At 48.8% G+C, this 27,718-nt stretch overlaps 1 protein-coding gene and 1 long non-coding RNA gene across 11 annotated transcripts in view; one reads left to right on the plus strand and one right to left on the minus strand.

The window, feature by feature from the left end:
- Syt6 (synaptotagmin 6) overlaps positions 1-27,718 on the plus strand; it is a 59,691-nt gene that overhangs the window by 25,956 nt on the left and 6,017 nt on the right. For 5 of the 8 annotated variants that reach the window (XR_005500358.2, XM_039103020.2, NM_022191.3 and 2 more), the window contains 3 exons: positions 19,581-19,701; positions 24,304-24,475; positions 25,566-25,716. Coding sequence is in view for 6 of the 8 variants with exons in the window: in XM_039103020.2 (XP_038958948.1) it covers positions 19,581-19,701; positions 24,304-24,475; positions 25,566-25,716 (444 nt within the window). In the remaining 2 variants the exon portion in view is untranslated. The remainder of the gene's footprint in view (positions 1-19,580; positions 19,702-24,303; positions 24,476-25,565; positions 25,717-27,718) is intronic. The other 3 variants (XR_005500359.2, XM_063282441.1, XM_039103021.2) reach the window with 1 other exon arrangement.
- On the minus strand, positions 910-27,290 carry LOC120100901 (uncharacterized). 3 transcript variants are annotated; one of them, XR_005501166.2, is made up of 4 exons: positions 27,153-27,290; positions 26,723-26,876; positions 1,233-2,870; positions 910-1,124 (listed from the first exon to the last, which is right to left on the minus strand). It is a non-coding gene; the product is annotated as an uncharacterized LOC120100901 (long non-coding RNA). The 3 variants fall into 3 exon arrangements; XR_005501165.2 differs by having other exon boundaries at positions 26,692-26,876; XR_005501167.2 differs by lacking the exons at positions 910-1,124; positions 1,233-2,870 and adding an exon at positions 15,619-17,042.

Genomic DNA, 27,718 nt, shown 5'->3' on the forward strand with positions numbered 1-27,718 from the left:
GAGCTCCCTGCAGCTAGCAAGCTGAGGCAGGACAGGCTGTGTTAGCATCATGCAGGCTGGTTAAGGGGCTGGGTGGCTTTCAAGGGGAAATTATGAAGACCAAACTTTCTTCCTGTTTCTAGTGCTTTAGGATAGATTTGCTCTATGCCAAGAAAGCAGGCCGTGGATGCCTTTATAATTCCGTCTTGCTGACAGGGCGATTCTCTCTCTCTCTCTCTCTCTCTCTCTCTCTCTCTTCCTCCTCCTCCTCCTCCTCTTCCTCCTCCTCCTCCTCCTCCTCCTCCTCTTCCTCCTCCTCCTCCTCCTCCTCCTCCTCCTCCTCCCAACCCAGGGCTGGGCAGACACCCAACTCCCTACAGGGAATTAGTATACCCTAAGGAAAAATATTCCAACCTGATTTGGAAGGTTTTTGTTTTGTTTTGTTTTTTAAATCAGAGAAACTCTGGCTGAACTCTGTTTCCATTTGATGAAATAGGAAAGAAGAGTGAACACGAGGGCAAACACACACATGCACGCATACACAGGCATGTGCATGCACACACACACACACACACACACACACACACACACACACACACACCCTTCACATGTGCACCACATTGAGGAATCAATGAGAGAGCCTCATTCTCTCACAGTGAGAGGGAGTCTAGCCCATTTCACTCTCTCCTCCCAGGAGACCCCAGCCACCCCACAGTGGTTTTGTTCTTGTAATGAAGTTCATTTGGAAGAAGGGAATATCTAGGGGACCTTGTGTCCTGGAAACTGGTCATCTTAATAGCCAAGAGTGTGGTTTTAAGCTTCACGCTGCATCCACAGAGGTTGGAATCTCAAAGGTGCTTTCAAAGGAGGATAAGATTACCCTCCCCCATCTTAACCACAGGGTGCGAAGGAGGCCAAAGTCAACCAGGAGGCCATATCCAGGATTTTTGAGGTCTGGGAAGGATTTTGGTATGGGGGTAGACTCAGCACCAAGAACCTTTGGTGACCATGATTCTGAGCCTGCTGTGCAGGGCTTGAAGCTGTCCTTGCTTGTGTGGCCTCCACCAAATAGCATCCTCGATTCCCTCAGTAACCAGGTATGGAAAACAACCACTCCACAGGCCTAAGAACGGAGCACAGAAAACCTCGGAGAAAAAGAGGGGCGTTCACAGGTTATGGTCACCGTTCATTGCTCCTGAATCTAACAACATTAATACCTAATATGTTTATAAAGAACTTTCCAAATGCATTACCTCATTTCACCTGCTCAATACAGAAAGAAATCCATTTTATAGATGAGACGAGCTGGGGGAATTCCCTGGAGCCAAAGAGCTTTAAAGCAGAGAAGCAAAACCGAGATCAGTTTCTCATTTGTTTATTTATTCAGTCATAAAGCCTTACTCAATAGCCCAGGCTAGCCTGGGTCTCACCATATCATTCAGGTTGGCATGAAACTTGCAACGATCATCTTGCCTCAACCCCGTAAGTGCAGTGCTGGTAGCTATGGGTCCCATACCTGGCTGGATAGCTTAGGTGCTATAAAACTCGAATGTATTTGTATCTTCCTTTGCTCAAGGTAGATCGACAGTTACATACCTATTTTAGATATTTTGGAAAGAAAGAAAGAAGAAGGAAAGAGAGGAAAAGAAGTGAGGAGAAAGGAAAAGGTAGACAGTATTTGTCACAAAATCCTCCATTGTTAAAATGTCATGTGAATGCTCTAGAATGTTCAGACCTGTGACGTCTCCAGAATTAAGTAATTCTCAAAAAAGAAAAAATGCTCGGAAGGCAAGCCTGGAAAGGTGTCTCTTCAGTTGAGGACATTTGCTGTTCCAAAGAACTGGAGTTCAGTGCCCAGTACTCATATCGGGCAGCTCATAACTCCCTGTGACTCCAGCTCCAGGGACTCTGACACCCTCTCCTGGGCTCTGCAGGCCCCTGCACACACATGGCATATGCACACATGCACACATGGACAATTAAGAATGCTGAAAGAAAGGTAATGATGTATTATGAAAAGCAGAAGAAAGGAGGTGGGCAGGGGGGAGGCTCAGAAGTAGGGCAGTGAGGCCAGGCTGGTGGCCAATGTAGGCCATGGCTACTGTTCCCTTGTAATCAGAATTCTGAGATGTTAGGCCATTGGTCTCCTCTCACCAGATGATAGGGATGAAACCTTCCCAAATTCTATCTGGAGGGTCTCCTAGGACCTCACAAGGAACCACCTCCAGCCAGATAGCTTCAAGCTGAACCGTGCCTGTGGAGAGGGTAGCTTGAATCTACTTTTGGGCTTCTTTGTACCATGCAACTCTTGAGTATCTTCTCAGGGACACAGCTCTGAGTCCTGAGGAGCCAGCACTGTCTCTCTTTCCCAAGCTGGGCCAACTATTTGTGATGTAGATAATCCAGGAACAGGGATCACATCTCGCTCTCAGTAACAGCAAGCCAACAAGACAACCTTATGTTTCTAGCGCACTGCCGAATCTACAATATCTTTTTACCTGTATTGTTTCCCTTAATCCTTAACAAATTTTTATACAAGGCATTATCCCAGATCTGCAGATAGAGACAATTAAGCCGAGAGAGACTGGGTTGTCTGAGCATGCAGGGAAATAAGAACTTTCATTTATTTTCTTGTCACTTTGTAGCTAGCGCCCAAGACAATAGCAAGATTAAAGATGTGCTTAAAGCCTCATGCAACAGTAGCAAAAGAATATCAGATGGAATCCTGCTGGAGGCTCCAGACTCCAGGCACGCCCTGTTTCCACACACTGCTGACTGGAGGCTTTACATTTGACTTGAAGCATCTGGCAGCTAATGCAGAGAGGGAAACGCAGGCATGGAATCCAGCATCCATTAAGTAAAATAAACCAGGTGCTAGAAAATAAATGGTCCTAGAACAGGAGGCAATGGGAAAAATAACACATCAGCATGGGGCAGTTCAGAGCTCAGCTTTTGAATTCTGAAACTATTCATCTCATTATGACTCAGTTTCTTCATCTGTGAAATGGGAATAATCATAGCCCCAAATCATAGCCTCAAATTAGCAAAGTTTCAAGCCAGCTAGAGTGAAACCCTTTCAATAAACCAAACAAAAACAAAAGAATTTTGTTTGTTGGGCACGTGGTAGCACACATCTGTAATCCAGGTGATGGGGAAGTTAAAGCAAAAGAATGATGGCAAGGACAAGGCCAGGACAAGGCTAGGACAAGGCTAGCCTAATCTACATACAAGTTCCATACTAGCCAGGACTGCACAGAGAGACCCAGTTCAAAAAAACAAAACAAAACAAAAAAAACAAAAACAAAAAAACAAACAAAAAAAAACAAAAAAACAAAAAACAAAAAACAAAAACAAAACCCAAAAAACAAACAAACAAAAATCATGTATTTGTCACACAAACTTATAAGCTGGGTTTGAAGAAAGTTTAAATTTCATATCACTGTCATCATAACTAATTACTATTATTACATGTATGTATAGCATATGTGTGGACCTACATGTGTTGGGGACAGGTATGGAGGTCAGAGGGATAACATTGTGGGGTTGGGTCTATTCTTCCAGCTTTACATGTTTCTGAGATCAAACAGGTTGTTAGGCTTGTGTGGCAAGGGCTTTACCCATTGAGCCATCTTGTCAGCTTGAATGAGCTAGGTTTTGAAACTTGGTCCAGACCAAGCTGGCCTTCATCTTGATCCTCCATCCTCAGTGTTGGGATTAAAGTGTCCCTAGACACCATGCACTCCCCAAATGAGATTATCATAAAGAGATTTTTTTATGAGTCTATGGAGATGGTTGAGATTCCAGAAGCAATGGACTTTCGATAGCGCGTGGAATGACCAGTAAGTAACCCTCAGTGTGAACCTTACAGAGAACCAGGCTGGTTTGGCATAAGGGTTAAAGAAAGGGACTTGTGTTGGGCTGCCTGGATTGGAGCCACACCTCGCTAAAATGAGTTAAGCAGGCCAGTTAACTCAGCATCCGTTTGTCTGCTCTTCTGAAAGATGTGGGTAAGGAGAGTCTCTGTAAAGTTGTGTTGGGCGCTGCAGGAAAGAACCCACAGCAGGTTCCTTACAGCCTGCCCAGAGCAAGCCTCAGGTAAACACGGGCTGTGAGCAACACCTTCCCTAGCTTGTGGGCCATCTTTCTGTGTCTGAGGCAGGCAGACCCTGTGCTCCAGGCCACTCGACCTCCCCCTGCCACCCACCCATCCGGCTTACTTCTTTGAATGTCCTCTGAAGCCCCAAACTCTGACCTCACATTGACAAATGTACATTAGGGCCAGAAAATAAGCAAAGAGGTTCCAACACAGGAACTCCATCTAGCATCAGATCAGCTGGGCTGTCGAACCCTCAACGCTTCCTTCTAAGGTATAAACTGAGAAGGAATCTTTGTCATCTTCAACACCAACTACCGCAGATAAGTCTTTACTCTGAATCTACACACTGTGGAGATGCCAGGCTCACCCACACAGTCTTTAGAGATGGTCAGTGAGATCCAGTTGTTGTGAGCTGGAATAGAGCAGAGTCTGGGGCATGGTCATAGATTTATAGGGAACCACCACCACCACTCCCCTTCCCCCAGTTCCAGAATGTGTGATTTCCCCATTGCTGGGCTTTGAAGGAAGAGACTGTGCTCTCCTTGGAACCAGTTAACCCCACCCCCTTTGTGCCCTTGCCTCCTAGAGGAAGAGTTGCCTCAGCTGACACTGACAGGAGACTGGCTGAGTCTGTGTGAGAGGAGAAGCAGGTGCTGGTGGAGGAGCTAAGAAGAGGTGATTGAGGAAATCCTGGTGGCTGTGTGGGAGGCCAGGAAATGCTGGGCTTGACTTAGGAGAGGAGCTGTAGGGAAAACCAGACTGCCTCCCAACAATGAGAACCCTAGGAATAGCCAGCCTGCAGGCCAGGGTATAGCCTGCAGAATGTCTTACCTTGATACCAGGTAGGGCTAAGTATTCCATGCCCCTTCCGGGCAGAGGAACCTCTTCTGAGAGATAGAAGGAAAGATCTGAAATCTTCCAAGGAACTCATGCAGCCCTGCCCTGCCATAGCTCTGAGGTGTCTCCACCTGCAACTCTGGAACTAGGGAAGCTGAGCCTTGAAAATTCTCCATGGCTGCTCCTTTCTCCACCCCCAATCTCCTTCCAGCCTGAGCCTCATTCCTTCACTACTCTGCCCCTGAATTCAGTGCCTGGAAAGAAGGAAATAACCATTTGTGTCACCTGCTCACCAGTGGGTACCATTAACTGGCTCTGGCAGAACACGCGGCCTATAATTTTTGGAGGCGTTACAATAATGGAGCTAATTTGGCATTTCATCATGTCCTCTCGGGCAGGCTTACAGGAGGGGGAAGGGAGGCCTGGGGCTTGCTTGCTTCAGAGTAAGTTCTCAGTGAGGAGCCCTATCCTTCTGGTACCTTCAGGATTCTAAGCCCTTTCTGTCTGTCTTTATCTTCCTCTGCTGCACCAACCACTTGTCTCGCCCTATCTTCCACCTAAGAAACCCCCCTGCCCTGCCCCACCCCCAACAAAACAGCTGTTCCTTCCTCTCCCATGTGCTGGCACACACACAGGACACACCTGACCCCACAGGGCAGGCAGATGGGACAGCTACCCAGGGGTACAGAGCCGCCACCTGAACTAACATGGCAGGAAAGCAGGAAGTTTACAAACCACACACTTGCTGCCTAGGAGAGGTGGTTTGCCCCTGAGCAGCTGGTCAGGCCCTCCCTGTGGCTCTCTCCTACACTTCAGAACCAGGGCCTGGAACACCTGCCCAATAGAGAGAGACCTCAAGCATGACAAGCATAGCCCATGGTCAGAGAGCTGCAGAGGAGTGACTTCTAAGTTACACTACTGGGAAATAGAAGCTTGAACCCCATGAGCATCTGACCAGGTCATTTATACCACCTCTCTTGTAGTTTACTCTGCGTCCCTTCCCTTTGAATAAATAAAAGGCTACTCAGCAAACCCCAAGTCGCAAGCTAATTGTTAACAGCTAACTGTGAGTGTAAGTGAAAGCCACTCAAATGCTGGAAAATTTTAAAAGCAAGGAAACAGTTTCTTTTGGAAAAAAAACTAGATGAGTAAACACAGATATAGGACCCAAGAGCCGTGATGTATGCCTGTAGTCCCAGCACTTACAGGAGGATCGGGAACGGAAGGTCATCCTCTGCTACATAGTGAATTTAAGGCATCTTGAGCTATAGGAGACCCTTATAAAACAAAAGGAAAAGAAATAGATACAGGTTTTTAAAAGCACAGTGGCACAGTTACAATGAAACAGTAGATGGTACCTAGGTGAAAAGGGCACAAGCATTCTTGGAAACCCTGGCTAGGGTACCAAGGGATGGCTTTCTGTTCTTCAGGGTGTCTGAGAAAGTGGGATGTGTCTTTTGATCTAAGACTGGAAGAGCTGATTGATTACTTGTCCCTTGCTGCCTAGGGATGTGACTAGTGTTGTCTTGTTTAGGACTACAGAGATCTCACGTTAAGGGAATGAACTCTAAGAGTTTGACATCTTCAACTCTCCCAGGAAGCCAAGTAGGGATGGCAGACTCTGTCCTTGTCCCACATCGAGACCTAACAAAGCAAAGTCCAGATCTGTGGGAGACAGGGAAGCGACACTTGACTTGCCCAGAGCTTCTTCACTGATGGGTTTCTTGCCACAAGGCTGGTAACTGCACCTCAGCAGCTCAGGTGGGGAGACCTGTGCAGTGTTCCAGGGCCTCCCACGCAGCTGCTACCTGGTACTCCAAGCTCAGACTCAGGGGTGCTGCCTGCTGCTAGAAGCTTCTTCCTGACTTCCTTGAAAATGAGGCAGTGACCACAGGAGCAATTCAGCATCTGAGAAAATGATCATGTCCCGTATACTTCTCTTAAGAAATGACAGGCTGAAGCCAGAGTGCCACGCTGCCGCTCAAGGGAACAGGAGAGCCCTCTCAAAGTCTGTAACACAGCAAGACATTGAACTAGTCTCTCACAAAGGAGAGACAGGCAAAGGCAGGAAGAGGAGGACAAAGCCTAGAGCTACTTGCTTCCAGAACACCCAAAAATGTCACCTCCCTGGGCCCTTAGCATCCATGATTGTCAATAACCTGGGACAGAGGAGGGGTGAAGGGAGCTGAAACCTGGGCCCTAGCGAAGGCTGGCAGGGATGACGAACAGCAGGCCTTCAGAGATGATGTCTGAGACCAAATCCAAATGTACCACTCAGGCCTTAGTTATTTAACTCCCGAGTCCCAAGACAAGGTGCCCGTGAGAATGGGATCCTCAGAAATGGACTGAATACATATTCATTTCTCAGCGTGGTCTCTAGCTGATTCTCCACAAATGTAAATTCTCTTTTTGACTTTGACTTTTATCATTTAAGAAAATGGTAAGAGGAAGTAGAAGAAACTTCAAAATACTAGCCAGACTGTCCTGACTCAGTGGTTCTTAACCAGTGGGTCACAACCCCAGGGGGTGTCCAGCAACCCTATCACAGGGCATCACCTAAGACCACTGGAAAACATAGATATTTACATTATGATTCATAATGGTAGCGAAATCACAGTTATGAAGTAACAATGAAAATAACTTTATGGTGGGGTCACCATAGCATGATCTATGTTAGAGGGCCACAGCACAGGGAAGGTTCAGAACCATGGCTCTAACTAGTGGCAATAGTTGTCAGTTCCTGACTTCCCTAGCTCTTGCTGGAACACAGAATCCTGGACTCCGGTAGGAGGCTATTCTGATCAGCTCCAAATGCTCCCCACATTGTATCAAAGAAGCACACCTGGGAATTATCATACTAATTAAATCATTAATTAAACATCCCATTCTCTTGCTAAAAATGAACTCCCCATGGTACCCTGTGGGGCACAGGTAGAGGCCCAGGGAAATACAGAACAAGCTGCTCCGGGTGGGCCAGGGCCAGCCACGGCTTCAATCATTAGTGCTCCTGGTAAACCCAACCAAGGAGAGGCTCATCCATCACTCCTCTCTGCCGTGGTGTCTGATGCCTTTGGTTGCATTGGACCATGTTCTGTACAGCAGTGATCCCAACAGTAATCTGGCCTGAGCCAGCAGCGGAAGCTGGTCTCTCTCTTTCCCTATAAACTGAGGGTATGTTCATCAATAACATATTTGTTTGTGCACCTAGACCCTTCCTTCAGAGACTCTGATTCAGTGGTTCTTAGATTCTACCTTAGGAATCAACCCCTCATGCCTTATACAACAATAACAGCAACAAAGCAATAAATAAAACCATTTCGTGTGTGTGTGTGTGTGTGTGTGTGTGTGTGTGTGTGTGTGAGAGAGAGAGATATGTATGTGTTTGTGTATGATGTCTATTGGCATGTGCATGTCGTAGCATGTATGTGAAGACCAGAGGACAAGAGGACAACTTTGTGGAATTATTTCTCTTGCCTTCCACCTTTTCTTGGGTTCCAAGTTTACTGGATCATCAGGTTTATACAGCAAGTGCCTTTACCCTCTGACCCATTTTCCCAGCCCTAAGTTCCCACTTCTTGAAGTGACCTTCATGCAGAAATCATGCCTCTGGTGAGAAACACCTGCAAGGCTCTGCCTGGAGACTTTCTCTTATCCCGTGCTCCCAGGGAGACGAGGGCCACGGTAAAACAAATAGCTCTTCCAGTCACTGACTCTATTGATTTTTACTTTACAGTGCTTAGAGATTGAATCCAGGGTTTTTCTAATGCCAGGCAAGTGCTCTACCGCTGAGCTGCATCCCAGCCTTCTATCAACTCTTCTCTCTGTCACTTTCGTAGCCAGGCCCGAGCCCTGCAGTGTGGACTTGCTCACTGGTACAGCATGTAGTATATACTAGGCACTGTGCTGGCTCAATACTGGGAATACAGTGGTAAAGAAAGCATAGGGTCAGGACCAGGATGAGGACAATGAAATGGCTGGAGGGGAGACATCTAGGGGACAGCCATTCTCTGGGCTTGCATGAAACTAAGAGTGAGTATCTCATTCAGCTTCATTTTTATCACTTTCCTCTCTCTTACCCTGGTAAGCCCCTGTCCATTAGAGAGAGAGACACCAGAAGGAATAGAGTGTGCAAAGTCCAGAGGCAGGAAGTCCAGAGGCAGGAAGTCCAGAGGCAGGGAGTCCAGAGGCAGGGAGTCCAGAGGCAGGGAGTCCAGAGGCAGGGAGTCCAGAGGCAGGAAGTCCAGAGGCAGGGAGTCCAGAGGCAGGGAGTCCAGAGGCAGGGAGTCCAGAGGCAGGGAGTCCAGAGGCAGGAAGTCCAGAGGCAGGAAGTCCAGAGGCAGGAAGTCCAGAGGCAGGAAGTCCAGAGGCAGGAAGTCCAGAGGCAGGAAGTCCAGAGGCAGGGAGTCCAGAGGCAGGGAGTCCAGAGGCAGGAAGTCCAGAGGCAGGGAGTCCAGAGGCAGGGAGTCCAGAGGCAGGAAGTCCAGAGGCAGGGAGTCCAGAGGCAGGAAGTCCAGAGGCAGGAAGTCCAGAGGCAGGAAGTCCAGAGGCAGGGAGTCCAGAGGCAGGGAGTCCAGAGGCAGGGAGTCCAGAGGCAGGGAGTCCAGAGGCAGGAAGTCCAGAGGCAGGGAGTCCAGAGGCAGGGAGTCCAGAGGCAGGAAGTCCAGAGGCAGGAAGTCCAGAGGCAGGGAGTCCAGAGGCAAGGGCAGAGCTAGAAATAGCCTGGTAGCATGCTGTTCCATGGTGGAGAGCATACAGCAGCTGCTTTCATGGCACCCACCAGGAAGCAGAGAGCCTGGCATGGATATAACCCTCGATGCTTGCCCCTTAACAATGCGCGTCCTCCAGCCCCCTCCTAAATGTTACACATACTCCCACGAGTGCCACTACTCTTTATGGTCACTATGAGGGTCACTTCACATTCGAACCACAGCGTGAGGGAAGCCATTGGAGGGTTAAGCAGGGGCAGAGGCAATCCTCTCTGCACTTTGAAGGGTATTCTGGCACCCAGGTGGGAATAAAGGGAAGCAAGGAGGTCAGGTAGGCATGGGTGCATGTGCCTTGGCTTCCTGTGGCATAAGAGATGGGAGAGGTAAGCAGCTTGAGATGAGATTTGGAGACAGAGTTTGCTCAACTTGGTAAAGAACTCAGTGTAAAGAAGAGAAGAAGTCGGGTTCCGGATAGTTTCTCATTTCTGGCTTGAGCACTGGGGCAGATGGCAGAGCCATTTACCACCAAAGAGAAAAACAGGAAACATGTAAATGAAAGCTAGGAAGACCAGCTTTGAGCATGTGTGAATGCTAAGGTTTCTGTGAGATAGCCATGAAGTCGATTCCATGCTATTTCTATCAGCCTAGAGCAGTGGTTCTCAATCTTCCTAAGGCTGTGACCCTTTAACACAGTTCCTCGTGCTGTGGGAACCCCCAACCATACAGTTATTTTTGTTACTATTTCATGACTGTTATGACTCATAATGTAAATACCTAATATGGTCCTGGGTGACTCTGTGAAGGGGTGGTCAACCCACAAGGGGGTCTTGATCTACAGGTTGAGAATTGCTGGTCCAGAGCCTAGGAGTGATGTTTGGAGGACCCATAAACCCAGGAGCCATGACAGTGGTGATGGGTGTTAGCATCATACAAGCCTGAGGGGAGAAGACTTCCTAGGTCTGGGTAATGATGAACCCAGAGAGAAGAGGCAAAGTCTCTGGCAAGAGCCACAGAGGAGCTGGGCAGGAGTAGCCCATAAAATAGGAAGGGACCAGAGAAGGTTCAGCAAAACCAAGAGGTTCTGAAGTGAGAGCAACAGAAGATTGATAAAAACCTACACCTTCAAGGTGCTCAGCCCGGATTCTCCAAAGAGACCCTGGAGTGAGAGAGGCTGCCAAGCACACACCTTTGTCTTAGACAAGAGCCCTGACTGTTTGCCTCCACCAGGCAACTGTTTGCAGAAACACTGCCAAGCCACCCTAGGGGAACCATCTACCTGGACATCTGTTCTCCTGCAGAGAGACCCTGTTATCACAGCCCAGCAAGGGACAGAGAGCTGCGATGATCTCTCACTGCTGAGATGCCACCTTCTTCCCTGGGATAACTGATGGCTGTCTGACAGCCACCTGTCAGGACAAGGTGCAGGCAAGAAATGAAGACAGATTCTCCTCATTAGCATCATTAATTTGCTGTTTACTCCTCCCTACCAACCCCGTATGTCATTAATGAAATACCAGTAGCGGGAGCAGATCCGAGGGGAAGCCTCCTGCCCTGGCCTCTCTTGGACAAAGCATCTTGTCCTAAAGACCCTGGCTTTAGCAGGCATTACCTCCAATCCTAGAACTCTCCCAAACTGTGCTCTCCTCAAGCCTCCTTCCTCCCATACGCTATATCCCTTCCTCCCATCTCCACCCACATTCTTGAAGTCATTAGGAAAAGAGCTGCCTCCCCGGTGTGATTCTGACCCACGTCTTGTCTAAAAGTGTTTGGAACTCTGACCCTCTTGCCAACGGCAGGTTCAAAGGAGAGGCTGAGGGAGTTTTCTAGGTGTCCCTCATGATGTCCAGATACTCAAATATTTGCTCCCTACTGATGTGTTTTAGTCTCCCTGTGGGTCCCCTGAGATCAAGCATAGTCTGGGTGACCTCGCTCTTGCTTCTTGTATCTCTGCTCCCTGTGACTCATTAGCTCCTCCCCAGCCACCCCAAGCTCTTGGCATCCACACTGTAGCAGAAGCGAGAGTATCGAGTTCCTTTAAGGCACCTCTGTTCTAACTATCATTTATTCATAACACTGCAAGGGCTTTGGGGGCAGAAATGCACTTGTGAGAAAAAGCAAGCAGGGAATTCTGAACAAACAGAACCTGCCCCAACATCCAGCAGGAAGCACCAAGCATCTAGAGCCAGCAGCACAACAGATACTGCCCATCTTTCCACCTCTGCCACCCTCGGCTCTCTTGTTGGAGCCTTGGAAACCCAGGCTTGAGGGGATGCAGGGAATCAAACTCTCCCCACCCCGGGGGCCCAGTGCTCACAGCAGGTGTCCCCAGTTGGCACCCTGGGAAAGAGTTCCCACCTCCTTGGCTCTCTCTCTCTGCAGGAAGCCAAGCCAGCCATGCGGGTGTGGGGCGTTCCAGGTGTCATTCACTCCCCCTCCACCAGACCCGTCATCCAGTAAGCGCTATATCCCATTGCTTTTATCTTACAAATATCCTGCCTCTTCATTATGGCACGTGTCACACTTGTCCCTAGCATGAGAACACACCCTCAAAACAGGCCAAGAGGCCAGGGAAGATGGCCCAGGAGGTGGTAACAGCACAGCTGGCCTAGAAGAACGAGTGTCATCATCAGAAGCAATGAGGCTTCATTTCAGGCAGAGGAAAGAAGGTGACAGCATTGAGGTGCAGAAGATCTGGGGGAGAGTTTGAGGAGGGGAGATGAGGCAGTTTGGTACAGTGCTGAGAGTGTGGGCTCTTGTGCTTCACATCCTAGCTCTGCCTGGGGTCACTTGTTTCATCTTTGACATCAGTGTACCCATGTAGGAAGAGCCTACGTGTGTGCGTGTGTGTGTGTGTGTGCGTGTGTGTGTGTGTGTGTGTGTGTGTGTACCTGTGAAGGATTATTCAGCCTCTGGGAATGCCTGAGAGGGATTGTCTTGATTGAGTTAATTGATATGGAAAGACACACATCTCAACTGTGAGTGGGACCACTTCTGGGACATGGATCCTGGATGCCATGTGAAGTGAGCTGAGCACTGGTACGTACACATTGCTCTCTGTTTTTTACCGTGGATGCCGTGTGATCCGCTGCCTCAAGATCCTCATGCCGTGACTCCCCTGCCAGGATGGATTACAACCTTGAACTGTGAGCCAAAGTTGTCCTGCCTCCCTTAAGTTGCTTTTGTCAGGGTCCCTCATTATAACAACAGGATAAATAACTGAGATGGGTGGGTATCAACAGTTCCTATCCCACAAGGCTTTTGTGTGATGATGGAGCTTGATGGGCATTTAGGACAGAATGGCGTGCAGTTAGTTCTCTAGAAACATTCTGGTTTTGTGGTTGAGTGTAGGGCAACTGGGGGGCAGGGTAGTGGAAGGAAAATGGTGGAGGCTGGCAAGGAAGCAAGGGCTGGTTCAGGAGAAAGCTCAGTGCCGTTTGATTCTGCGGACAAGTAGTCTTCACCCTGGCCCCTAGAAGCTCCAAGGGCATCATTGGAGGCTGAAGGTGGAAGCCCTGGACCCCGTGTCAGACCCAGTGTTCTGTTGTGTGTATTTGAGCTTCTGAATAACACTTCACTTGAAGAAGAGGTTACGCACGTATGCAAAACACATGTGAAACGGGGAGTCATTGAAGATTTTTCACCAAGAGAGGAACAGCACTCCAGAAAGGATGGATCTGATGAGCGGGCGGAGGGCGTGGGAAGGTAGCAGAAACCCCAGAGACAGTGTGGGTCAGAACAGACAGTGCCGTGGAAAGGGGGTGCACTTCAGGGTCTGGGGAGACAGAGGAGGAAGCCAACAGGGCGTCAGTGAGACCACGTGGGAATCGTGTTACTCTCCCGTCTCTCTGGGCCCCATTCTTTACATACCTGCTGTAAAGGTCCCTACCTGCTTCCATCCCTCCAGGGACCCTGCTTTTCATGAGGATGATGCCTGGAGACCTCCCCCATCTCTCCACAGCCCCTCCCCGCCTCTTTCTCCTTCCTTGATACATGAAGGACAAAGCCACCCACATCCCCTCTCTAGGCACCTGGCCATAAGCTCCTGACCTCCTGACCTTTGTTCAAAGCTGCTCTGTGTGTTACCACCTTCCACCCCCTTCCCTGTCCTCCTATCACGTCACTGGCTCCCCCGTGCCTGTGGTGACATCATCTATCTTTGTCTCTGTTCCCTACAATGGATGATTTAGTTTTGTCTCATGGTCTTGCTCCCTACCTGCACACACACTCAGTAGCTGAGATGAATAGAGACCCTGATAGGGGTGGTCTTTAGTGTGGTGTCTGGGGAGAAGGCAACAGTAACGAATGAGTTGGGAACAGAAGGAACAGATGTGGAGTCTCTCATCACCTGAAGAATCAAGGGCAAAGGCTCATGTATGGGCCAGGAGACTCAGGGATGGGCCCTGTTCCTGTCCCCACCATCAAGGCTGCTATCTGTCTCCATCCTCTCCCTTGCCACACCCTCTGGCCTTACAGAACGTTTCATGTCCCACTGTGTCTTCATGCTCTGCAGATCCACATGCCTGCAGGGTCTGGCATCCATCTGCCAACAGATTCCTTTCATTCACCTCTTTAGATCTTGTCAAATGTCACCCCCTCTGTGGAAGCCTGCCCTGAAACTTTTACCTGAGTCTAGTGCTCTCTCTACTTTCCCACATCTGGCCCACAGCTCTGTTACTGTGCCTGCATTATTACACAACGCAGCACCGACTGCCATCCTCTCCTCCGTCTCTGTCTGGAGACCACGACGTTTCTATAATAGTAATAATTACAACAGCGAATCCATACTGAGCACTTACTCTGTGCTAAACACTAAGCCAAGCATTTTGCATGAATCACCTTATTTAATCTTTTCAATAACCCTAGGAGGTAGTTGGATATTAGCCCCAAGTCTATGAAGGGTTGCATAAGTTGTGTTACTCATGAATCAGAGCTAGAACTTGGTCCCAGAGCTGCCTCATCCAAAACCATATTCTCATCTACCATCCATCAGGCCCTGGGCTAGACATGAGAGGTCGGGTAAGGAAGCCAGGCCCCATCCCTACTCTCCAAGGGCTACAGAGGCGGGAAACACAAGCATTGATCATAGCATCCCCAACTTAGTGTTCAAGTTATGAGTTGTGACTCATGCTATGAGGAAAAAGGCACAGATACCAGGGGTCTCAGCCTGTTATGGAAGGTCCAGCCTCCATATCTGACTCATGAACAGGCCTCAGCCCTAAACTGCAGGCCTGAGCAGAGGGATTATTCACTGCATGTTTCTTTATCCATCAGAGACAATTTGGCTTCTGTACTCCCTTCCAGGCCCCCTTGGCCCAAAGTAACTTAACAGCACTTCCTGGGTAGTGTCTCCAAGAGCCTTTTAGGTCTCCTGTGGCTCTCCTGAAAGTGTAGCGGATGCTTCTCTGCTGATGATGAGAGATTCAGACAAGCTACTTAATGACTAAGAGAGTAGAAGTATCTGTAAGAGATGGGGAAGCATCATTCTTGCTTTGCTTGGCCTGGATTCCCCAGCCAGACTCAGGGCATTGACGCCACTCCTTGCCTGATTAGGAAGCAGTGTCATGAGCCCTGGAAAACAGCAGAACATTTAGGAGCAGTGAGGGCTGAAGGAGAGAGAGCGTTTAGACTGCAAAGCAAGGATGCTAGGATCCTCGAGATGGTCAATGGTCACAGTTCAGCATTCTTGGACCATCTCAGCAGGTAATAGTTGATAAATTAGATTCTCTAGTGTGAACTCTTAGGTCTTGTGGCTTACAGAATAGACCATCAAGTACCATACTTTCTTTTCACTGGTGAGAATTCAGAAATGTAAAGTGACTTGTTCAAGATCTCACAGATAACACATAGCAGAAGGACTCAAAGCCTGGGTCTCTTGGTTTGTGGTTCACTATTTGTCCCAGTCAGCACACTGTAGGATTTACCACCACCACCACCACCACCACCACCACCACCACCACCACCACCACCACCACCACCATCTTCCTCACCCTCAACCTCATCCTCATCATCTACTATGTCTAGGCTTATGTTAAGTGCATCAAGGGGTGGAGCCTATGAAGGCAACATTGCTATGGATATGCCCTCAGAATCTTGCAACCCAGGCACTCTGGACCTTGAGGCCTGAAGCATGCTGCTCTTATGGGCAGAAACATTGGTGGGTGGGAGACAGGCTGCACTTAGGACAGGTTTCTCCAGAGGCCAGTTTTCTGCTTCCCCTCCATGGCGGCAGGCCCACCACCTCCCATCCTCAGCCAAGACTTGGAGCTAGCCACTAGCGAGTTGAGACCAGACCCATCAGCCGCTAGGTTGGTAGAAGGGGTGGAGCTGCTCTCTGCCACTTTGTGGACTTCGTGACCTCTTCCACACTGGGAGCTCATTACTAGTCTGCCCTAAGGCGGCCTCTGACACCAAGTGGAGATGAAAGGGTAAGGCCCTGGCTGGTCTGCAGCCCCTGGCACCGCTGGTTTTTATTAAAGGCCAAAGTCTCAAAAACTCCTAATTAGGATAAAAGGCTGGAAAGATGTGTAGAATTGGGTAGAAACCTGTGACAGAGGTCAGAGGGAGAGAGTGAGCTGTGGCCCACCAGGTAGGACAGCCCTGGCTGTGGCTGGCTGTGACTGGCTGTGACTGGCTGTGGCTGGCTGTGGCTGGCTGTGGCTCGCTGTGGCTGGCTAGCTGTTTACCTCCACCTCTCTATTTACTCAGAATTAACCTACTTTGCTTTAGCAAACAACCCAGTCCTGTGTTTCTTTCCCTTAGCTCACTGAATCACAGCAGCCCGTTTGCCAGCAGGCCCAGGGAAGAGGGGCTCAGGCTGCCACAGCAGAAGCCCCTGGAACTGGGCTTTGGGCCCAAGACTTATTTCCTTTCTGAATTGTGATGGGATTCTGAGCCAGTTCCCATTCCTGTCTGGGCCATCAGTGGAGAATGAAAGTTGCCACTGGGTATAGGGTCTGGGAATTATAAACTGCACTGCATACCCAACACCCACATGCCTTCAAAGTCTCCTGAGAAGGGACAGTCCTGCAACTGGAGGGGATCCCTTGGGCCAGTGTTCCCCTAGAGGGAGCCATCCTTGAGAGCTGTTCACAGAGACTCCATTTATCCTGTGGCCAAAGCCAACACAACAAACCAGCTCCAAGTCCCTGAAGGGGCAGCTTATGAGAAAGCCACCCTGCTACTGCAGTATGGCAATGATGGGGACATGGTGGCAGCACCTTTCTCTTTATTCCCTAGTAGAGGAGCCATAGGGGCTCCCAGAAGTCTCCCCAAGGCCCTCTCTTGATCACAAGATGGATGCAGAGAATCCCTCCGGCCAGCATTCTTTCAGCTAAAATGCAACCATCCTTTCCTGCAGGCATCTGAGGCAACTTGTGTGTGCTATTTGCTGTCTCCAAGGCACAGTGGTTTGTAAGGCGGGGTTCCTGCATGAAAAGGGTCTTTCGTTAGTTACTACATGGGAACTAAAATGACTTGGCGATTCCTATGCGCTATTCATCAGTTATGGAATCATCTGAGCAAAGGGAAGAGGGGGAAGGATTTTAGCAAAGGAACTAAAGCTAGACAAGTTATGCGGAGCAGAGATTGGCATACAGAGGAGAATGAGATAAGGAGATAAGAAAGCAACCGACTGCCAAAAGCCCCCAAAGAATCTTGTTTCAGATGCTGAACTAGGGAAGAGCTGAAGGTGTGTAAGCAGGGACATTGACATATGAATGTCTGGCACTAAAGTACTTGCTAGTCATGCAACCTCCGGCAAGTCCTTAACTTCCGGACATTCACTTCCTCCAGTGTGAGGCAGGCATAATAGGAGCACCCACACTGTAGTGCTAGGCTAAGGCTCACTGAGGGCCAGCAAAGGACTTAGCGGGCAAGTGAACAGCACACGGTGTTGTTTACCGTTATTCTACTTAGCAAGTCTGGAACAATTTCTGAAATGTTGGGCAGGATCAAGCTTAGAGCTCTGTTAGGGAAATCAGGAGAGATATACTTTTGCTTGTATCTCATCGCTTCAATCAGAGATGGTATATTATCCAGATGTGCCTCTGACCACACAGATGGACCACCCGGCCATGGAAGGGGACAGTGATGTTCCCACAGTGCCAGGGCATAGTGCAACGTCTGTGTCTCCCTCCCTTGAGAAAGGGTCTAAGAAACAAGAGGCACACCTGAGAAAGATGGAAATCCTACCACCATCTTTGAACTGGTTATGTCTTAATATACTATGCACACGTTGTAGGTATGGAGACTATATCCATTCAACCCTGAAACATGTCTCCAGCAAGCATTCGGCAAATAAGAATGGGCTGGCCCAGGCTGGAGAGATGGCTTAGCGATTAAGAGCACTTGTTCTTGCATGGGGCTTGGGTGATTCCCAGCACCCACAAGGTGGTGACTCATAATGATTTATAACTCCAGTTCTAGTGGTGTCTGACACCCTCTTCTGACTTGTTGCATGTTGCATGTGCAAATATGTAGCAAAACACACAAAAAAATAAGTCTGAAAGAAGAAGAGAAGGAAGAAAAAGAGGAAGACGAGGAAGAAGAGGGGAGAGGAGGACAAGTGAACCAACCAATGAACAGTTGGGTGTAGTCTGGGAGTCCTTAGCTAGCTAAGGTACCACCTCCCCACAGTCATTTCTAACCCCTTATGTGCCTAACCTTTTTTTCCTAATAATTTTAATTAACTCCTTATCCTTTTAAAATTACATGTATAGTATCTATGGCCCTCATAAAATGTAATCTCTGTGAAGGTAGAAATTTTGTATCTTTGCTCTCCCCTATAAATCAACACCTAGCACATATCAGATGCTTAATAGATACTTTTTTGATGGAATAATCAGGTAGAAGGATCCTTCTGGAATCAGAACCACTTCAAACTCTGGCCTTCTCTTCCTCCACCTTCTCCTCCCACTAACTTACCTCTGGAGACAGCTCCATGTCTTTGAATTCTAAGCTGTCTGCACCCCCCCTTGCCAGGAGCAGGCAGAGAAAGCAATCTGGCCAGGTGCTATGTCATACAGCAGACGGCCGTGCTTGCTGCCTCTCTAGAAAGATGCTATGACTTTCTAGGAAGGGACGTTTTCTGCTCAGAAGCTCCCAGGGATCCCTAGGCAGGATGATTCTGGGGTAGGAAGGGCAGTAGAGCATGTGTATATTTCCGAAGGATCATCACGTTTAAGGGAGGATGAGAAACCGGATGTGAGGCGGTTCATAAAGCACAGGATGGTCAGTGTACATCTGGCTGGTTGGCAGCATGGCCTCAGCAGGATATCCATTCTTTGCACGTCTGCTTCTAGACAGGAAGGTAGAGCCTGAGGCCAAGGCAGCCGGGTGGTGAAAGACAAATAAGCCGAGAAACAGAGCAGAAAAGAGTTCCAGATGTCCTGGAAAGGGGGAAATCTGAGGACTGGGCCGTGCGTTCTGACCACATGACTGGATAGGGTCAGTGATAGGGCAAGGACACATGAACCACCAAGGGTCATGTACCCAGAAAGCCAGTGTCCAGAGCAGAATCAAGGATAGGGGCTGAATCTGACCAGAAGCAAGAAGGATGGGCTGGAGTGTATGGAGTTCAGGTGGCAGAGAGCTTGCCTAACAACTCATAAACCAGGTATGGCGATAAGAGCTTGTAAGCCAGGCCAGCGCTCAGAGGCTGGAAGCAGGAGAGTTAGAAGTTCAAGATCATCCTTAGTTACAGAGCAAGTTTGAGGTCAGCCTCAAAATTTAGAATAAGAAGAGGGGGAGGAGGAGGAGGAAGAGTAGGGGGCAGGAGCAAGGACAGGAGGAGCAGGAGGAGGGAAAAGAGGAGCAGGAAGAAGAGCGTCATGGTGATCACCCATCCCTTGGGTCTGGTTCATTCACTGCTACAGATCCAAATGTCCTGGGCTCCAGAGCTCCCCACAGCCATTGCTTGGAAAATAAGTACCCCTCACCTTCTCTTTCTTCTGCTTCCTCTGCAGGAAAGTGTGGACTTGGGAGAGATCATGTTCTCCCTCTGCTACCTGCCCACAGCAGGCAGGCTCACCCTCACGGTGATCAAGTGTCGCAATCTCAAAGCAATGGACATCACGGGCTACTCAGGTACTTCTCTTACCCCGGGTTAGCATTTGGCCCCCCTGACGTCCAAACAGTAGGATTTAGAAGAGTGTTCGGGAAGAAAAGGCAAGACTTGGCACTATTCTTAGGAGGCAAACTGCTTGCATCTGATTTCCACCTCTGCCGCCCCCTTCCTGTGTAAAGATGTGGTTTCTGCACCGGTGTTCTGCGACTGTGCAGGCATAGATCTGCGAAACTGGAGTGAAGGAGGAAAAGATTATTTGGTTTACAGGCTCAGAGGTTTTGGCCCAGAGTGACTTGATCCTCTGGCTTGCGTGCCCGTGTTATGTTAGCACAGTATGTCATAACAGGGACCCCTGTGAGGGGAGCCTGTTCCATTGTGTCAACTGCGAAACAAGAAGAGAAGGAGTGGGGCCAAGGTCCTACTATCCCTGTCCCCAGGAGCCTAGACTTCCACCTGGACTGGCACCACAGGCTGGGACCAAGTCTTCAATATCCTTGAGATACTCAAGATCTAAACTGTAGTGTGTGTTTTTTCTTCCAATCTGAAAAGTGAGCATGTTAACACTATTTACTGGTCAGATTCAGAATATCTGTGCCAAACCATGCACTTGCAGGCACTGGATAAATTTCCCACTAGTATCATTCTTGGAGGGATGGTAGTCTTCCCAGCTGCTACAGAAGTTAGATGGAGTTTGAATGTCAGTGTTAGCAGATTCACCCAGGCCTAGGGCAACAGTCTGTTTGCTAATCCAAAGGAGAGAATGCATTGAAAAGCAAAGTACCTTTGTAGTCGTGTGTGTGTGTGTGTGTGTGTGTGTGTGTGTGTGTGTGTGTGTGTGTGTCTGTGTGTCTGTGTGTCTGTGTGTCTGTGTGTCTGTGTATGTCTGTGTGTGTCTGTGTGTATGTCTTTGTGTGTGTGTGTGTGTATGTCTGTGTGTGTCTGTGTGTGTGTGTTTCTGCATTGGCCTTAGCACCACAGCAGCTGAATAGAAATCTAGTGCAGTCGGAGCCACGGGGAGACGTTTGTGTGAAAGTAGCTGCAAACACCTCCAGGCCTGACATGGTACAAGAGGTTCGGCCCCTCCTACAATAGCACATGCTGGTAAGAGTGCTTGTTTAGCATGAGTAAAACCCTGGCTCTGTACCCACATTGCAGAGAATAAAAGAAAAGAGGAGAGATGGCGATGGTGGTCCAGCTGAAAACCTCTGGGCCCAGGTTTGCCCTGTGAAGATGGTGAAAGGGGTTGGGGCTAGGAAACTGAGTCGTTTTAAAAATCCTTTCAAATCTCTGCTCCTGCCTCCAAGTCACTGCAGTGCCCACTGCAGTCCAAAAGCCTTCACTGAGGGCCCCCAAGCTCTCCCCCTAACACACTCGGACACACACACACACACACACACACACACACACACACACACACAGCTAACTCACATCAGGATGCAGCACAAACATCATGAACCTCTGCTGACATGGGAAAAAGCTCTCGGGCAACAGCAAGCCAGCTTCCACCAAATACAGCCAATGTAGATTTCATTTTAATACCAAACTAAGTGCACACGAGGACAGAAATTCACCAAGGACTCTCAAGGCGGCTGAGGGAAATAGGATTTTGCTGTCCTAGTCCCCAAGACTGCCTTCTCTGCTGTAATCACATTGATGTGCTAGAGTGTGGTTTCTGAGTGAAGCCATGGGTAGTAACAGGGGCTGCTGTAAATCAGAGGGTTTGGGGGTGAAAGGGTTGTTTCTAATGTTGAGCTCTCACCTCTCCCTTTACACCTTTCTCTCTCCCCTCCCTGGGTCTGGAATCTCATGTTAAATCTCGGTTCGATTCCGTAAATGCAAGGGCCTTCTTTGCATCAGTCTCTGGAGCAATGCATGAAACACTCTAGGCATTCGTTAAATATGAACTAATGAATTGAGTGAGCAAGCAGTGAATGAATGAATTTACAGAGAGCATACAAATATAGCCTGCGGTGATGAAGTAGAACCCTGCATGCCCAGGGCACCTGGCGCTCCTTCCTCTGTTTGTGCGGTTGAGCTTGTCATTGCTCTCAGACCAGACAGGTCTGCCTTTGGACTGACAGGGAAGGGAAAGGGAGCTCCTTAAGCTCTGCTCTAGCCTTGCAAAGGCACTCACCTCCACACCAAGGACGTCCTATTCTCTTTGAGCTAGACTAGCCCACAATCACAACCTGAGTCTATTTCCTAGAGTTCAGACAATAAAAACAGCGCAAAATAATAATACAGACCAGTAGGCTACAAAAGTGTGGGTTAACCCTTTTGTCTCCACTGCCTCTGGTTTATATCACTCTGTCTCTAGTGATCAAAAGTGACTTGGAAGTCGGGCCTGGGATCCATTCCTACAATATCATTTAATCTCCCCGATCCTCTATTTTCTGCCTATAGAACAGAGATATCAGTGATAAACATTTAGCAGTGTAGATGTGAAGTGACCCTGATGGATGGCATTTCTTAGCACAGAGCATGTTCTCAGTGCTGAATTCAGATGGCTCCCACACCATGAGGCAGAAATGCAGTGCTGGGTTTTAGGCCCCTGTTGCTCAGGGAATCAGGGCAAGGAACAGACCTCAAAGATCATCTGGGGCCACCATTCCACTAAAAGCCACAAACATTTCCCCAAGCACCCTGGGGAGAAGTCATCTCTGATCTCTGATTGGCTTCTCCTCTCGGATGCTGGTGAGAGCTTGTTTCCTGCAGAAAGAAATCTCACCAAATGACGTGAGCCAGATAGTCCTTGTAGGGATGGACCGAGTTGGGGAAGAAGGCACTGGCCCAGTGGCTCACGCCTGTGTTTCCCTTACGTGGAAATGTGTTTCTGAATGGAGTGTCTGGGACCAGGAATAGAAGAGGAAATTGCTGGAACGGAGAGACACTTTCTAAAGCAATGTGTAACTGGAAAGACTTGAATATTAAAGATGAGTCTTGGGCCTGGCTCTTTTTTCCCCGTAGTGACCTGGACAGTGTCCTAAGGGGTAACCTTAGGGGAAGGAGCCTGTGGAAACCAGACAGCTGTGGCATACAGAGTCTCAACACTCCTTCCTTTTTACCAAATGCTCCCCTGAGTGGGGGGTCCTGAAAGTATATAGTCAGAGACAGGGGGTTGATTAAATTCCTCAGGGTCTCCCCAGTTCCTCCATCAACCCAAGTGTCCCCGCGGCTAAGGCACAGCTGCCACTGTCACACTGGTGAGTCAGCAGCTCCCTGGAATGTCTGGAAGAATGCTCTCCAGGCTGGGAGCTTGGTTGGGTTCATCTCATGTGCAGTTTCTCTAGTTTTTACTCTAAGTAAAGGCTACTCCATCTGCCCTTCCCCTAACATGATGCCAAACAGTACGAGGCCTGGTGGGTGCTCAGGGGTCCAGGAGGCACCACCGCATACCTCAGAACTACAGAGCCAGGAGAGGGGCTGCTTTGGCTCATTTCTCCTGACAGGAGCCCTGGCTTCCGGACAAGAAGGTGTCTGAGCTCATCAGGGTCTCAAAGCTATTATTGCCTGTAAGTTGTCCTTTTCCTTGAGCAGTGCGGCATAAATACTAATTACGAGGCTACTGAGACACCTGTGCTGTGAGATACAATAGGTGTCCCTTCATTTGGATGAGTAGAAAATTTCAGGGTAGAAAGATGACCATGAAAAATACCCATTCGGAAAGCTAAAGGGGAGAGAAGATTAGACGGTGCATGGAAGTTTAATAAAAAGACATCTCTTTGCAGCATGGAGAGAATCCAAGATCCCACTGAGAAATAAAATGTCAGCCAGCTGCCCTGAGTCTGGGGGGGCGGGGCACCTCGCTCACTCTCCTGGCCACAGTTCTCTTGTTTCGCTGCTCAGAAGTGACCAGGAAATGGCCTCCAGGGAAGCAGCGGGAGGGGCCACTTCCCTGCTTCCTGATTTCGAATGGAAATGAGATTACTGGGACAGCGGGACCCAGAAGCATGTCTTCTAGCGGGGAGGACAGGACTGTGACTGATGCTGTTTCGTCTTTCTAACATGTTCCCTGGGCATCACCACATCCTATTTTTACCCCCTTTGTCCTTTGGTTAAAAAGCTGGCAAGACTCCAGGGTAAACGATTCTGTATATGTGAAAGAAACAGAGCTTTTGTTAGCTTTGATGCTCTTTGAGTTCTCCAGCCAAAGAGTGCAGCTGAGATTAAGGGCTGGGAACTATATAACCATTGACAAGAGTCTTATCTAAATTGGGGCTAGTTTTCCCATTAGTAACACACCATTAGGCACCCTCCCAAGTATACAAAGGTAGCTAAAGACTGAGTTTATTAGGAGTGGATCGTCCTCAGAGACAGGTGCGCTCCATAAATACAAGGTGACTTAATTATGTTAAGCCACTCATCCCATTGGACGAGCAGCAGTAGGCTCGGGGATTCCATCTCTTGGTGGCAAATGCTATTCCAGAGCATCTGTCTAACGATGTCTCACACCTGTCATCTCAGCACTTGGAAAGGCTGAGACAGGTAGATGGTTGTGAGTTTGAGGCCAGCCTGGGCTACAGAGTAGAACTGGTGTCAAAAACCAACCAAACAACCAAACAACAGCCACTTCAAAAATCGGTTTAACCTCCTATCCTCTCTCACTGTCCTCATCGACACAGATCCCTACGTCAAAGTGTCCCTACTATGTGATGGGCGGAGACTGAAAAAGAAGAAAACAACCATAAAAAAGAACACCCTCAACCCTGTCTACAACGAGGCCATCATCTTTGATATCCCCCCAGAAAACATGGATCAAGTGAGCCTGCTCATCTCCGTTATGGACTATGACAGGTAGGTGCCTGCCCCGAGGGATATGGTTACTCTTCAGTGCAGCATAGGGACCCTTACCCTTGACCCATGGCTTGGGACCTGTTGGCTTCTAATATGGTAGCACTTAAGAAAGGCAGGAATTTGAGAAAGAGCATGCACCACCCTTGCTTAAAAACTCAGCTTCCCTTTCAGCCTGGTCCCCTCAGGGGTAATTCTGCCTGTCAGTCCTCCTGCATTCTCTCCTGGCGACTTCTTTCCTTCTACTTGCCACCAAGTGCCATCTTCTGCCCCTTAAAATGCCTCTCTAGCATCTCTTCTCCCACAGGACAGCTATGAAGCCCCATCACTCTCCGCCCTAAGTCAGCCACCAGACTGAGGATGCATCTGCCTGGATGCTTTTCTCCTAGTCTTGCCCTCCTGAAGAACCAACCACCCCTGGCTCCCATTGCACAGATCCCACAATCTGAATCCCAAGTCGCCATCCCACTAAATCCTCTCATTTTCCTTCTCTTTTTTTTTGATTCTTCCTTCCTAAGGCTTGCTCAGAAACATTTTCAGCTACTCCGTCTGCCATGACTCTTCTCCGAGTGTCATTTTAGCTGAAGGATATAAAAATCACACAATAATATCCCAATCCTAGGTTTTCAGGGCAGCTTCTCAGGCATGGTAGGTGCTTGACTAACATACTTGAGAGATGATTCGAGTTCTTACTGAGTGAGTAATGAGTAGACAATGGTGGTATGGAGAAATGACAGTCAGAGCTGGTTCGTTTATTTCTAGGTGCTGGGATATCCAGAGAGGTTGTACCACGCTTCCCAAGTCAAATAAGGGAAGAGACACTCTGAATACCCAGTCAGGCCTCCTGCTACTGTCGCCTGGGATTGCAAATAGATTTGTAGCCTTTGCTCACTTCTGTAAGTCTCTTACCTTACTTGAGAGGTTGGGCAAAGCCACAGGGTCCCTGGCAGGGTAGCACTCTACTGATAAGCACTGGTTTTCAGAGCTCATGGTTCCGAGTCAGATGCACTAGACAGAGTCCCACCCCCAAAAGACTTCTCTTTCTGGGAGCATTTTGAAAAGCCACTGCTAAGACCTTTGCTTCTTCCCTCAGAGTTGGCCACAACGAGATCATAGGAGTGTGTAGAGTGGGGATCAGTGCTGAAGGTCTTGGCAGGGACCACTGGAATGAGATGTTGGCATACCCACGAAAGCCCATCGCACACTGGCACTGCTTGGCGGAGGTAAAGAAATCCTTCAAAGAGGTGGGTCAGGCTGCCTGGCCGTTGGCATGTTTACTGCATGGCGGCGTGGGCTGCAGAATGGCAGGCGGCTGCTCTGAGTCCTTGGCCTTTTATGGAAAAGGGGGCATGGGGAGCATCCAGTGTATAACATGGTATATATGATGAGGAAGGACACAGATGCTGCCTGGCAAAAAGTTCCTGATTTTGAGCATTTTATATTTTGAGCATTTATGGTGATGGGGCCAGGGATGCTATAGTTCAGTTGGTAGACTCCTGGTCTAGCATGCATGAAACCCCGAGTTCAATCCCCAGCACTGCCTAAAGTTAGGCGTGGCAGCACACACTGCAACCCAAGTACTTGGCAGGAAGATTCAAAGTTTAAGGTCATTCTCAGCTTCATAGCAGGTTTGAGGGCAATGTGGGCTACACAGGACCTTGTCTTGAAAGAAAGAAAGAAAGGAAGAAAGAAAGAAAGAAAGAAAGAGAAAGAAAGAAGGAAGAAAGAAAGAAAGAAAGAAGGAAGGAAGGAAGGAAAGGAAAAAAGAAAAACCAAAGCTCAAAGGCAGTACTATGTTCTTAATGAAAAGTGGGGACTTTGAAGAAGTCTCCCTAGCAGTCTACTGTGCCAGTCTTGAAGAGCTTCCACAACGCTCCCCAATCTGCCCAGACCTGTAGGAATAAGCCCCAGAGGGTGAGATCAGAATTGGCAGGAAATGCTAGCCCAGTTAGAACAGTAAGTTCTCTGAGGCTCCAGATAGCTACCCATTGGCAGTTTCCACCTCTTAGATGAGCAAGCCAATGAACACGGTTGGCTCTGCTGCACACTGTCTACCCTCACTGGGAGAGAGCATGGTGTCAAGGTGTCACACCTAACTAAAGCTGGAAGCCGAGGTCTAACCAAGCCAGGGCTCCAATCTTGGCCTCTCCAGAGCCCATCACTCCTCTCTCAGTGGCAGCTTTGAGGAATACGTATTGTCTATCCCACTTGTGCCAAACCTCACAGATGAAAGCGCCGATGACCTGTCACCTTGGTGGTCCCCAGGCCTGCTTTGCCTCAGTGTGTTGGGATGTTGGGGCTGTCAGTCAGGCCTTCAGCTTCATTTTCAATATCTCATATTCAGCCCATCCTGGACATCTGGGTGATAATTCCTTCCTCTTAGCAGGCATCCACTAAGTCCCAACTGTGCGAAATAGAAAACAACACAAAGTACAGGGCTTTCTCTTTTGCCACACGGCCTTAAGAGCATCTTCTTTCCCCACTCCGATCAGAAAAGGCCTGGCACACCTGAGGTCCTGCAGACCCCCTTTCCTTCTCAGGGTGGGTACAGCAATTTTGACCATAGTTTAAAGTGTCCCAAGAAAGAATAAAGGTTTAGGGGATTAGATGTGTTGGAATCTGTTGGAGATATTGGTTTCCAAGGAGCCAGACTAGTCAGTCAGTCAGTCAGTCAGCTTACCTCCCCAGCCCCTGAGGAGGTATCAAGGACCTAGAAATAGGTCACAGATCCTGTCAGTTCAGGTCTTTCCCCCTACTCTTGTGGCTGAGGCTTTTCAGTGAGCCATCTCCTCCCTTTGTGGAGCCACGCCCTCTCAGCCAGAAGGCACTCTTCATGGTGTGAGCAAGGTTCTTACTGCAGTCACAAATAGGCATTGTTGGGCAGAGTGATAGCCAGCCTGAAACCACTCTGACACCTCACCAAAGTCCATGTGAAGTCAACCCAGGGATGGGAAGTAATGTCTTAATCTCCCCTACTACTAGAATACTGTGGAGACACTTAGGAATAGGAGAAATAAAAATAATTTAAACAGTTTGGAGGCTTGACATAGGATGGGAGCTAAGAGGCCTTTGGCAGGCTGTGACACTTCACTGCCCTCCTCTGGTCGTTGTTTTTCTGGTTAATCAATGAGAGGATAAGACATTCTCACCTCAGCTTTTCTGATCAATGCTGACCCTCAGTGACAAATGGGCCCAGGAATGGAACCATGGCAGCTTCTCCAAGCTTGAATCTGAAACAGTGGGCCA

The sequence above is a fragment of the Rattus norvegicus genome, chromosome 2, assembly GCF_036323735.1.
Source record: "Rattus norvegicus strain BN/NHsdMcwi chromosome 2, GRCr8, whole genome shotgun sequence".
Classification (NCBI taxonomy): Eukaryota; Metazoa; Chordata; class Mammalia; order Rodentia; family Muridae; genus Rattus; species Rattus norvegicus.